A 12,246-nucleotide genomic window follows, 5' to 3' on the forward strand; every position below is an offset into this window, starting at 1 on the left:
TATCCGTTCAACTATTTCTATGCTAATAGAAATTGTTAACAATTCTTCAAAATCCTCATCTGAATTCTTAACATTTTACGAAAAGGTCTCTTCCATCATATTTGTCTAGGTTATTTGACATGGGGGAAAAAATGTTTTTAATAGAAGGAATACTATCACACTGTTCTCCAAATATTCAGGTATCTAAATGCAGAAGACCACAGCACAGTATTTCACAAACTAGTCCTTACTATTGGAACATCTACTATGAAATCTATACATATTCAAGTTTCATTAGAACAGAAGGAAAGCAACAGAGATTCACAGCTTCTCACCACACAGTTAAGTAAGGAGGTTCACACTACTTATGGTAAACGACGCATACGTCTAGCACCACGTAGATCTACACAAATAAAAACAATCCTGTGAGAGGAAAAAGTGGCTGACTATATCTATTTTCATGCAGTACTTCCTACAGAACCGATACTAACAGACTTATTGGTGACACATTCAAAGAGGGAACTGTTCGCTTCTGCTTCCAAATATACTTCTAAACATAAACATACTTCTAAACACAGTAGAGGATTCCAAAAGCTAGAAAGCTAATTTCCAGTTTATGTCCTCAATGACAAAATTAGTGCAGCCATTTCTTGCTACTCGATGGTAGAAGAACAACAAGCTTACCGGCTTCTCTATGAGGTCAATGCAGGGCTGCAGGTCCAAGCCAAAGTCAATGAAATTCCACTCTATGCCCTCCCTCTGGTACTCCTCTTGCTCCAGAATGAACATGGTGTGGTTAAAGAGCTGCTGCAACTTTTCATTTGTGTAGTTAATACACAACTGCTCAAAGGAGTTCAGCTAATGAAGAAAAAGGTAGAAAGATGTTTGAACAGTGGTTTTTGAAGACACACCTACTATTCTCTTAGCGTGAAAGATCACATCTATAGTTCAGGAATTTAAGTTTGTGCTCTGCATGGGGTGGGGAGCCCTTTGTCAAAATCTCCATTTGCTTACGAACTGCCTTTCCTGTCACATGCCATTGCCTCACTGCTTCAATCCCTAGAGAATTCATATACACTGTTCCTCAGACTTTGCAAAAGAATGTTTAGTTGTAAACAAAAGAATAATTACTACAGCTACTTAACCTGGGAATAGAAAAGATTTTCTCACAAACTCAGAGCTGGCAAGTGCTCTTCATAGGAAGGGGAAGGAACAGAAGCCCGAAGACAAACTCCTAAAAGCATGTGGACTGGAAAGTCCCCTTTTAATCCTCATATATAAAATCAGAGCAAGGAAAGCAAGGGAAAATTCTTCAACATCTCCAGACTTCTTCAAACTGTAAGGACAAGGTTAATAACCCACAGTGCATTTTCATGTTAGACCACGCTAAATACAATGCAGCTGTGAAAGAACGGTCCCGTTCTACTTCCTCCACGTTTCAGAAATTCCATGTATTTCCACTCCCCTCCTTTTCATGAGATTCAGCAACCATGAAACCAAAGGTAGACTAATCTGAGAGGGGAGAGGAAAAAAACAACCAGCCCTCAACTTTTCCATGTCTTAATTTTCCAATTGGTCCAATTCACTTCGCAGCTGCACAAGAGTTAGATCCAGCATAACAAAGGTTGATAACAGCTGCCTGTCTGGGATAATGGCAGGATAGTTCTTTTCTGATGGCAGCCTATGGCTGCTTCAGACTAAGTATAATGCAAATCCACATTCTAAAATTGTTGTTTCAGAGACATAAAGGTTTGGCCTGACAGTTCACTGCCACCTACAGAGGGAGCTCCCACTTCCCCTCTTTTTCCATCTCTCAACTTTATTTCCACTGTTCCTATCCTACATTTATCTTGCATCAGTTTTTATGCTCAGATTCCCCTTTGCAGACTGATTCAATTACAAAACACCCTAAGAAAATATTTTCCCCAGGGCCAGAGAGGTGAACAGCACAAGCAGTTGCAGCCAGGAGCAGCAGAGGGGAAAAGGAGCAAGTTCAATCCTTTTCTGCACCAAACCGCTGCTGTTAAATCTAACTGCATGTGAAACCACAATCTGATCCCTGATTTTCAGGTTTCTTTAAGAAAGGAGCATGTATAGGTCAATTTATATTGGATCTGATTTGGTCTACCACGTCTTTGTTTTTTCCAAAATTCATCAGTAGGAAGACAAAACTATCTCTAACAATTTTTAACGACACTAACAGATTTTTAATGACGCTAACAGATTTCAGCAGATCATCCCTTAAATGTTTTGGGACAGACTAACGGGACATGAAATTTTAAGTCCAGTGGTGATCCGTAACTCTACACACTTTAAAAAAATTTTTTGTAGGTTAGCAAACTCTTAAAACTGTGAGCTATAAAGATTCAAGAACATCTCAAACTGTGAAATTAAAATAATTCTAATGCACAGGACAAAAAGCATGTAAGCACCAAAATATACCGCAATGAGAACACATGTGCAGAATATGTCAAATACTAACAAATGAACCACTTATCTGACAGTTCACATCAGCAGAGATCTCAAGTAACAAAAGTAGAATCCTTTCCAAAATTATACACTGTTCTCTTCCAGTTTTAAAGTGATTTCCTTCAGCAGTCTTTGCTCCATGATAAAAAGAGTACAAGGACCTGATATCCCCTTACCTCAAAAATCTCAAAACCAGCAATGTCAAGGATTCCAATGAAGGATGCACCCTGTCGCTTGGTCTTATCCAATGCCTTGTTGATACGCATAACCAGCCACCGGAACATACGCTCATACGTGGCTTTAGCCAGCGCTTCAATGGCAAAGTCAGCCTAAAGAGAAAAGGCAAAGATCAAGAGTTAGGTTAGAATCTAAAGAAAGGCACAGATTACACAGTTTTGGCATCTAATGGCCCAACTGCAGTCTGATTTTCCCTCTACCACCAAACTCACTGAACAAGGCTAATTTCAAAATTTATTCCCGCTGAAAAGTAGTGCAATACTCCACAAACAAGAGCAAAGAATCTGTCTTACTAAATTAGTGTGTCAAAGCCAAATTTCAGGATCCTGCCTGCTGGAGAAAGCAATGCCTGGTATTCAAGAAAAAAATCATGCCCAGTGACCTCCACAGACTATAGTAACATAGCAGGTTTCACAGGCCTAAAGAAAAGCGTTTACATTCTTTTGTAATTTTGGATTTGTGAAGCCAAATCCCTCCCTCCCATGCCACTACCCTACCTGGGATTGACAAAAAAAAGTACTATGTGTAGTAAGAAATTAAAAATCAAAATGGAAAGGCAGAATGGAAAAGCAGCCCGTGACTATTTCTAGACTTCACTCTCTTCCTAAACCCTTCCATGCTATGGGGGCATGTTTATTCGCACTGAGAACAAGGACGTGTTAATAAAGAAGCTGTGCAGCGAGTACCCACAGGGGCTTTGCCCCATTCAGGACCCTACTAGCTCCTAGGTCAGGTTTCAATTAGGGCACAACCTGATTCAAGAGTGTTACAAAATTTCAAGGCTGAGCAGCAAATTCTTCCACCCTAGTAACTGACCTACTCAAAAATAGTGCTCTTTGTATTATAGCAGCTTGAAAATGTCACCCGTGGATACAGCACTGAAGGATCTTACTCCCTTGGGACAGCCAGTTGCCAAAATTAGGGAAATTACATTCTCTTGCAATATGCACGCTACAGTATTCAAGTGTGGTTGCCATACATTGCATATGTCATAAAGTCATAAAGATGGTTATTAAATGCTACAAAACCCTCTAATACATTTATTAGCTTTGTGGCGGCAAGATAAAAGACTAAAGTACTTGTTCAATTTTACAAAATGCTTACCTGCTCTTTGGTCTGAGCTTTCTGGACATAATCTCGCCCAACTTTGATGCGAGGAGTCAGGATACCTCTAGTGAAATCTGTCACATTGATACCCAAGAGGTGAGACACTTTCTGAGCAGCTAAAGATGGTAAAAGGAAACAAAGAGATTAATGTTCATTTTTCTCACAGAAGGCAAAAGAAAAAGAAAAACATTCCTGCAACTGCCTTCCCAAAAGTCACAGAACAGCTTATAAAAATATTAAATGAAGAACAGGTTGGTGAGACAAAGATATCTTCAAAACCAAAAAATCCCCCAAAACCCTCTTGCAATGCATACTACGGGTTATTGAGAAGCCACGAAATTAAAAGAACACTCTCATACAACTAAGTAATAACACAGAAGCTTTAGAAAGTTCATTGTAATTTAAAGATATGTCAAGTAATGGATTTCTGAAGCTAACTGTTCTGTCTTCAGCTACTGATTAGTCTTTGAGGCAACTCTGTATTTCAGATTCAAGATTCAAACCCCAAATGGTTTATTCTCCTCCCTAAACGTCTATTTAGAGGGTATTTTCCATCATAATAATTGCCAAAAATATAAAACCTTAAAGATAAATTAACAGCTTCTTACATTTCTGCAGTATATCGATAATGAAGGTCTAAGAGTTAAGTCTTCCAACAGATAGCTTTCTTATCACGTGAAACAGTGTAATATTTACACACGTAACAATGGGCAGTGCAATTAAAACACATACACATACTTTATACCCACCACAAAACTACGCACCTTACTCTTACAGTCACATGTCTACCTACAGAGTCAGCAAAGAACATTCCCTGAAGCCTGATAACGTAGGTTTGCAGAAGCAATCATTCCTAGCTTGGTTAAAAGACACACACACTACATATTCCAGTAGAGTAATCTTTTTCATCTGGTCATCACATGCACTTCCTGCCTAGCCCTGTCACAGGAACACTGCCGCGTTCCTGCCTATGGGTGGCTGCACATGCACGCCTGGCAACACAGCGCGTATTTCTGTGAAGGAGCACATCAGCTCCTTTGTTAAATAATTCACCGTATAGGAAAACAAGACTCCAGTATTCCCTACGTACTGTAACATATTCTGCTACTTGCAAGAAGCTTCTGTAGGCTTTTCTCTGCATTTTTCTTTGTGGGGAGGAAGGAAGAAGATTGCTTACCTGTATTGTCTGGCATAGAGGCTTGGTCTGTATTACGCTCCTTCTTGAAGACTATGTTGCCAAGTTGAAGAACACCTGAGATAACCTTCAGGAGACCTTTTAAAATAATAATTACAGCTTAGTGTCAGACATCACCAAAAGCCCTGATACATCGCAGTCACCTTTCCTGACATGGCTAAGAGGCCCTTCTCAACATCCCAAAGATCTTTATGGAATCTGGAAAAACAACGCACAGGTAATTCCTCTATATGACTCCCATTCAGGACACAGGACTTGCCCTGTCCCTCCTATGCAAACTACACAGCCTGGCAATTTACCTGTTCTCAACATTGTTACAGTGAAGTGGGAGACAGGACTGAACGTAACATGCCACCCTACAACATATATATTTTCTGATAAAAAGTTTGTTCTCTGTTAGAGGGCCAAAATTCACTCAATGAATTCAATATTCAAATTTCCTCAATGACTACTGTTTAACACAGGAAAGAGACAGTTATTAAGAGTACAAACCAATTAAGAGAAGGAAGATTTTGTCCCTTAAACCCTGTACCACTTTCAGCTCCCTGACCAAAGTCTGTAGTCCATACAGACATATAACGTATGAAGGGCAGCAGGATGTGGGCGAAAGTGCCTGCACCGTAACTGTTACTAATTACATGCTGAAGCACCCCACCCATTGCTAATGGTATATTCATACTCTTTGAATGGTGCACGTAATAAGAGCAGCATCAGACACTAGGAGAGGAATGACATTTTTCAATGCCATTGCATCGATACAGTTTTCACTGTGTATCAATCAAAGCTCACTGCATAAGAGCTTCTAGTACTCTTGAGTAAAGGAAACTGCAAATGCAAAGGGAATCTTGTACCGAAGTTATTTCATTCCCTAGTTTCTACCTGTTGTGCTGGTTTTAGCTGGGATGCAGTTAATTTTCTTCATAGTAGCTAGTATGGGCTATGTTTTGGATTTGTGGTGAAAGCAGTGTTGATAACACTGCTGAGCAGAGCTCACACAGAGCCAAGGCCTTTTCTGCCTCTCACCCCACCCGTGAGCATGGGGGTGCACAAGATGTTGCGAGGGGACACAGCTGGGACAGCTGATGCCAGCTGACCAAAGGGATATTCCATACCACGACATCATGCTCAGCATATAAAGCTGGGGGAAAAAGAAGGAAAGGAGGGACATTTGGAGTTATGGCATTTGTCTTCCCAAGTGACCACTAGGCATGACGGAGCCCGGCTTTCCTGCAGATGGCTGAATACCCACCTGTCAATGGGCAGTGGTGAATTAATTCCTTATTTTGCTTGCTTGTGCACACAGCTTTTGCTTACTTAAACTGTCTTTATCTCAACCCATGAATGTTGTCACTTTTACCCTTCTGTTTTTCCCTCCATTCCACTGGGGGCAGGCAATGCAGAGAAGTGAGCAAGTGGTTATGTGATGCTTAGCTGCCAGCAGAGGTTAAATCATGACACTTGCAGAAACATTTATTTTAAAACAACATCTTTGATAGCAGAGTGAACAAAGGCTCTATATATGCTACATGAGGACTAACAGAAAAGAAACACATAAGTTCCTAGTGGCATGTTATGAAATCCAGTGGTTTGGTAGCTGAATCTGGAATCCTGATAATTGGATAGACGGCTTACTTGTATGTTGTCTCAAATTAAGATAGTCAGCTTTTAGACTTTACATCAAAACTAAGTAAACCTACCATCCAGCCAGCTACTGTATGTAATTATTCTGAAGAGCCTATAAGGAACATGAATGCCCTTCACACTTCGAACCGCAAATGCAAAACACTAAAGCTATCTTTGCTGTAGTGGCTGGAACCAATTTATCATCTACGTGACAGCAAAGATATGCCCTAGAGCATACATTAAAAACCCAACTCAAAAACCTGAGCACAGAAGGACATCCTGACAATAAATTATGCTGCTAATTCTTTTATTCGGTTTAGGCAAATTTCTCTTCACCTCTATACAGCAATTTCAGTCTCAGATGATTCAGGATATCAAGAAGTATATTAAACTGCGGATGACAACAGCATGGATTTATAGCAGTCTGGACCGGGAAGAGCAATAGGTAAGGCACAGGCACATATTCCCTACAGCCTCAGGGCTGCAGCTTCCATCAGAGGAGGTGATGACCTCAAATCACCACAGATGCCTGCTTCAGTGTAGAGAAAAAACAGTCCTAGTTTTATGAGACCTTACACATTTAGAAACCGAGATTTTGCGAAAACACTGGTTCCCAATCACTGAAGCAGATCATGAATGAGACAGCACAGAGCTCTGGTGAATACATATCACTGCACTTTGTGCTGGCTGTATGCAATTCTAGCTTCACTTTCATGGTACTGTGCTCCCAGAATCAGACAATATTAATTTCTGATCAGCAGTTCAGTGTTAAGCTGGAAAGAAAGGCACTATGACCAGGCCATTCTCAAAGTACTAATCCAGCAGTGGTTGGATTAGATACTTTAAAGCCACTGCTTAGGGATAGGGGGAGCACACAAGCCATGCATTGCACAAGAGAATGAGAGGATTCTTGTATCTTGGATATGTTATTCATAACCTGGATATACAGCCCTCATATTGGAAACAAAAACAGCAAGCAGAAGCATGTTTTCATTAGCTGCTTGACTTGTAACCTTAACTGTATAAACTGAAACTGTGCTGGTAGATCCTGAGGTGGGTCACTCCAAAGCTACTAAGTTTATTATTTGTACACTGTTCACTTGGGGGGGGGGGGGGCGAGGTGCAGCATGGGAATGGACACCAGGCAAAACAAACCCAACAAAAAACCCAAAACAAATAAACAAAAAAGAACCCCAGAACAAAAAAGCTTTAGAGATGCATGATCTCTTCCCTCTGTCATTTCCTTGCATTTTCAAGCCCTTCATAGGATTCATACCTATCTGCTCCTCATCTGGGATGCCCATGATCTTCATTGCCTCCATGGTCTCCTGAAACATATCTTTGTCTTGCTGACCCGGGATTGTAACATGCCCATTGGAAAGGAAGCGGTATTTGTTGTAAGGCTCCAGTAGCAGATCAGCTTAGGAAAGAATTGAGAAAGAAGTTACTATAGCTTTTTTTTTTTTTTTTTTTACTAGACAAACTACCACCAAGACCAAATTTCTGACTTGCATATGCTAGCAGGTGCTGTATGAATTTAAGATTAAGCCCAGTTTTACCGCAGGCTGAATATTTAATGTATTTTAGACAAACCTGGAGGTTTTCTGCCTCATTTCTTTTTATTCCCTCCTCTGGACTACTCTACCAAAGCAATGTCAATCATCATTATGCCCTAAGTCTGTAAGAAGCAGGGATTAACTCGGAAGTAAATTTGCCTTTAATTTCAGGCAACTCATTTGTTTCAAGTCAGGTGAAAGTTAATACATAGGTCTTGAAACTGCAGCAACTATGAGAAAAGTCCTGTCCTTCTGTCCTTCCCCCAGATCAAATCTGCAGCTCTTCCACACCATGGATTCTAATTACTAGGCTGAAGTATTAAAGCTAGGTGCAGTAGGATCCTAGACTTCTAGAGCTGCTTAGGTGCTCTAGAATTTGAGCTTTGCTCAATTCAGTTAAACAGTGAGTACATTGCAGTAGGACCCTTCCTGCGCTAAAAAAAGTTTACATAATGCAAGACAAGACTAAACAAGGGACAGTAATTTAGATAAGGAAGGGTGTAGAGTCATTGCTGGCAAGGAGACAAGTGCAGGAAGGAACCAGAGAAGGAAGTTTTCAGAAACAGAGAAGTGCAGGGGGAGGGCAGAGGGAAGTATGAGTGTGTAAAAGAAGTGAAGTAGGGGTGACCGTATCTAAAAGGCAGAGACAAGACACTGTGAAGGAACAGGTCCTAGCCTGCAAGTGTTTTGGACCCTCTGTCATTGCGATGAGGGAACCCCATAACCACAACAAAGTCACACTTACTCTTCAAATGCTCCCCAGCCCCAGACAGCAGGTAGTAAAAGATGTGGAAGGTTCTCTCCTCTTTGGCTTGACGAATTGCACGTGACTTCTCCAGCAGATCTGCAGAGAGTCAAGGCATATGGCAGGGCGTACAAATCACCTCTTATTCCATGGCAGGAGAAAAATCTCCTGATGTACTACTACCTGATGTTCTTCTCGTGCCGTTAACAGGGGTATTGATATAGCAATCATTACCAGTCAACAACCCACTGAGCTTCAGGTCTCAGTTCTGCCAGCCTCCGAACCATGGCTGTGATAAGAGAGACTTAACTGATTAAAAAAACCCAGAAAAACAGTGGCCATCCATCCCCTATTTGCCTTGGGCAGAAGTGAGAACAGCTTACAAAATTCCAAAGTTATTCATCTTATCGTAGTTTATGCTTCCATTTCAGCCTCCTGAAGTTAGAATTCATTCATTCAGAAAAGGTTTCCATCACGATCAAAAGATCACAAAATACTATATGAAGAAACAGGAGACTGCAACAGTAATCTTGCTAAGTGCTTCCTACCATTTTCTCAATGTGACAGTCAATTGTGAGCAGACTGCGAGTACCATTACCGCCACTTCTATAGCCTTTAACTTTTCCTTTTAAGTGGTTACAGAAAGGATACAGGTCTCAATATTAGCTCCGACAATGTAGCCGTTGACATCAAAGTTGATTCTGATGAATTTGCCCTAAGAGGAAGATAATAGCATTAAAATTAGCATTCAGTGGTTAACAGGAGTAAGCAGCAAAGGTAACCTTCTCTATTTAATTCAGGAAATTCAGAACAGGTCAGACAGGTTTTAGGCAAAACATAAGGTCAGCCAATAGGCAATGCCTACTGATCACACCAGCGATTTAACAAACAAGGCACTGCTTTCAGACATTTCTGACATTCAGAGAGCCTATAATTCAAATTCATCAAGTTTCAACCTAGATTTCCCATAACCAAGGTCCCTTCAGTTTCATGTGCTATATGACCTAAACAGCTCCATCTTCCTCAATGTCAGCTTCAACCATTTTCATTTAGTTTCAGCTCTAGGTCCCTCATCTGCCCCTCAGACACTGTCTGTTGCTCTCCAAAGCAATCAAAACAAGGACCAGTATTTGCTCTCCAGGATAAAACTGACTGTAATAAACTTACACAAAAAATTGGTATAGATGATCCTCGTGCAGAGTCAGGTTCATTCATTCCAGAGACCTATCAGGCCTATTCTGGATAATTCATGGAATGAAACTCACTTCCCAGATTAATGTGAAGGAAGTCACTTGCAGACAGTTGTCCTACCCCTGACATCAATTCACCCAGAAGTAGACTAGGTCTTCCCTCTAGGAACTGGAGAATACTGGCACCCATGTCAGATAACAATACTCACAAATCTTGAGGAGTTGTCATTCTTCACCGTCTTGGCATTTCCAAAGGCCTCCAGGATTGGATTAGCCTGGAGCAACTGTCTCTCCAGTTCTCCCTAGAGAGAAATCAGAAATTAATAAAGTAGATAGCAGTTCACTGCATTAACCCTTGGGTCAAACCAGCGCTGAAGTTTCAATTCACACTAGCTTAGCATCTGTTGTAGAGAAGCCACATTAAATCTTTGGAGATGATACCTTAAACCTTCAAAAGAGTCTCATTAGTTATCTGGGTAAAACAGAAACATTCACAAATATTCCTTGTTCCCTTCCTCAACACAACGGCATCGCAGTGCTCCCTTTCCATTAACAAGCCACCCTTCAAAGCCACTTTGTGTAACACCTCACAGACTTCCCAGGATCAAAGCGAAACACCGTACCATCCAAGATCAGGCCCTCATCCCAGAAGTGTCTTGCCATCTAGGCTGGAGGAGTGAGGAAAACCCTGTCTTGCTACTGCAAAACAGTCCTGAACTCTGCTAGTAGTAGGTTAAGAAGTTAGTCTGAAAAGGTCTAATTTTTTTTTTTAGGGGAAAAAAAAAAAAAAAACCACCACAAACAAGAAGCCTGCACTAAGAGCTGACATCTTCCAAAATACAAACAAGCAAAGAACTCCTTTGTAAGAAGGCACACACACACACACAAGAAGGGGAATTAGTGGTATCCCACAAACTGCATGATCGCTTGCATTCCGCTGCTATATTCGCACACTCCTCCCCTTAAGGAACATAAAATGCTGGAGCTGTAGAAAAAGAAAATTCAGAACCTTTACCCCTGTCAAGTACTAGACCACTGGAGCATATACACCTTTCCCTGCAGGCTCTAGATATTTCCCTGGCTGTTTTTAAAAATTACTTGTCCTCTGTGCTAAAAATGAAGTTCTATATATTTCAAGATTGCCTAAAAATCTTCTAGAGACAGAAAATGACAGTTTATATTAATGTTTCTCTTTTTATCAGTTATCAGCAAGTACTCAAGGCTTCCTGTGCATAATGGATGGAAATGAAGTTAGATTCGCAAGAACTGGAATTTATGGGCCAATTATTTAAGGGTATTTCTAAAGGAAAATTGTTCCCATTTATTCTCAAAGTGCATTATAAAACAGATTAGTCCTTACACAACCTCTCTAAAAATACATGCAATAAAAAAAATATATACGAAGAGGAAGATACATGAGAAATGTACAAAGAACTACAAATTTTATTTCTTACTTCCACAATGACCTCAGTTCACGCTTGCAAAGAGCAAGGCCAAACAAGACCCTCAGGACCTGCAGAACCACACATACACCGAAGGGGCAGCTTCTGCAAACACTTCCATTCACTGACAAGTATATATAACAAGGAGGGTAGCCCTGGGAAGGGAACCTGAGGTGGGACACCTGCTCTCTCACAACAGACCCAGCGTATGGTTTTGTAAGGAGAAAACCTTGAAAACTAGGGTTTAGTCCTTGAAACTGTGTGGCAGTCACATTTCTCCTCCCTTCTGGCACGTGTAATGAAGTTGGGACACTCTTCCCTCATCCCATTTCTCCACCCCATCCTGCAGTGAGGTCCTAGGCCTTTGTGTTACTATGCAGGTGAGAGATGCAAGCAACATAACATTTCAACCCAACTATGAAACAAAATGCCCATTTTTTCCCCTAAACAGAAGTCAAGTTTAGACATAAAATCTATTCTAATTTTTTGGCTAAAGATAAAACTAAGGTCATGCTTAGCTACACAAAGATCAAAAGTTGACAGAAACCCATACTGTAGACCCTCCTGTTATTTAGTACCTCAGGAAAAAAAGTGTCATTAGTGTCAAGTAGGTGTTGGTAAACTGTGGTTTAGTGGTGATTAGGTCTCTTGAACCAGCAAGGTAGCAATATGCATAGAGAATGCCAGCTCAGACTCACAGCAG

The 12,246-nt window shown here is 40.8% G+C and overlaps 1 protein-coding gene across 3 annotated transcripts in view; it reads right to left on the minus strand.

Annotated features, from left to right (window-relative positions):
* MYH9 (myosin heavy chain 9) overlaps positions 1–12,246 on the minus strand; it is a 74,415-nt gene that overhangs the window by 25,498 nt on the left and 36,671 nt on the right. For all 3 annotated transcript variants that reach the window (XM_055710833.1, XM_055710834.1, XM_055710835.1), the window contains exons 6-13: positions 10,311–10,403; positions 9,563–9,626; positions 8,912–9,010; positions 7,887–8,030; positions 4,970–5,065; positions 3,790–3,908; positions 2,625–2,777; positions 664–837 (exon numbers count right to left, since the gene is read on the minus strand). In XM_055710833.1, coding sequence (XP_055566808.1) covers positions 664–837; positions 2,625–2,777; positions 3,790–3,908; positions 4,970–5,065; positions 7,887–8,030; positions 8,912–9,010; positions 9,563–9,626; positions 10,311–10,403 — 942 coding nt within the window. The remainder of the gene's footprint in view (positions 1–663; positions 838–2,624; positions 2,778–3,789; positions 3,909–4,969; positions 5,066–7,886; positions 8,031–8,911; positions 9,011–9,562; positions 9,627–10,310; positions 10,404–12,246) is intronic.

This window comes from Falco cherrug, chromosome 5 (assembly GCF_023634085.1).
Source record: "Falco cherrug isolate bFalChe1 chromosome 5, bFalChe1.pri, whole genome shotgun sequence".
NCBI classification, from domain to species: domain Eukaryota; kingdom Metazoa; phylum Chordata; class Aves; order Falconiformes; family Falconidae; genus Falco; species Falco cherrug.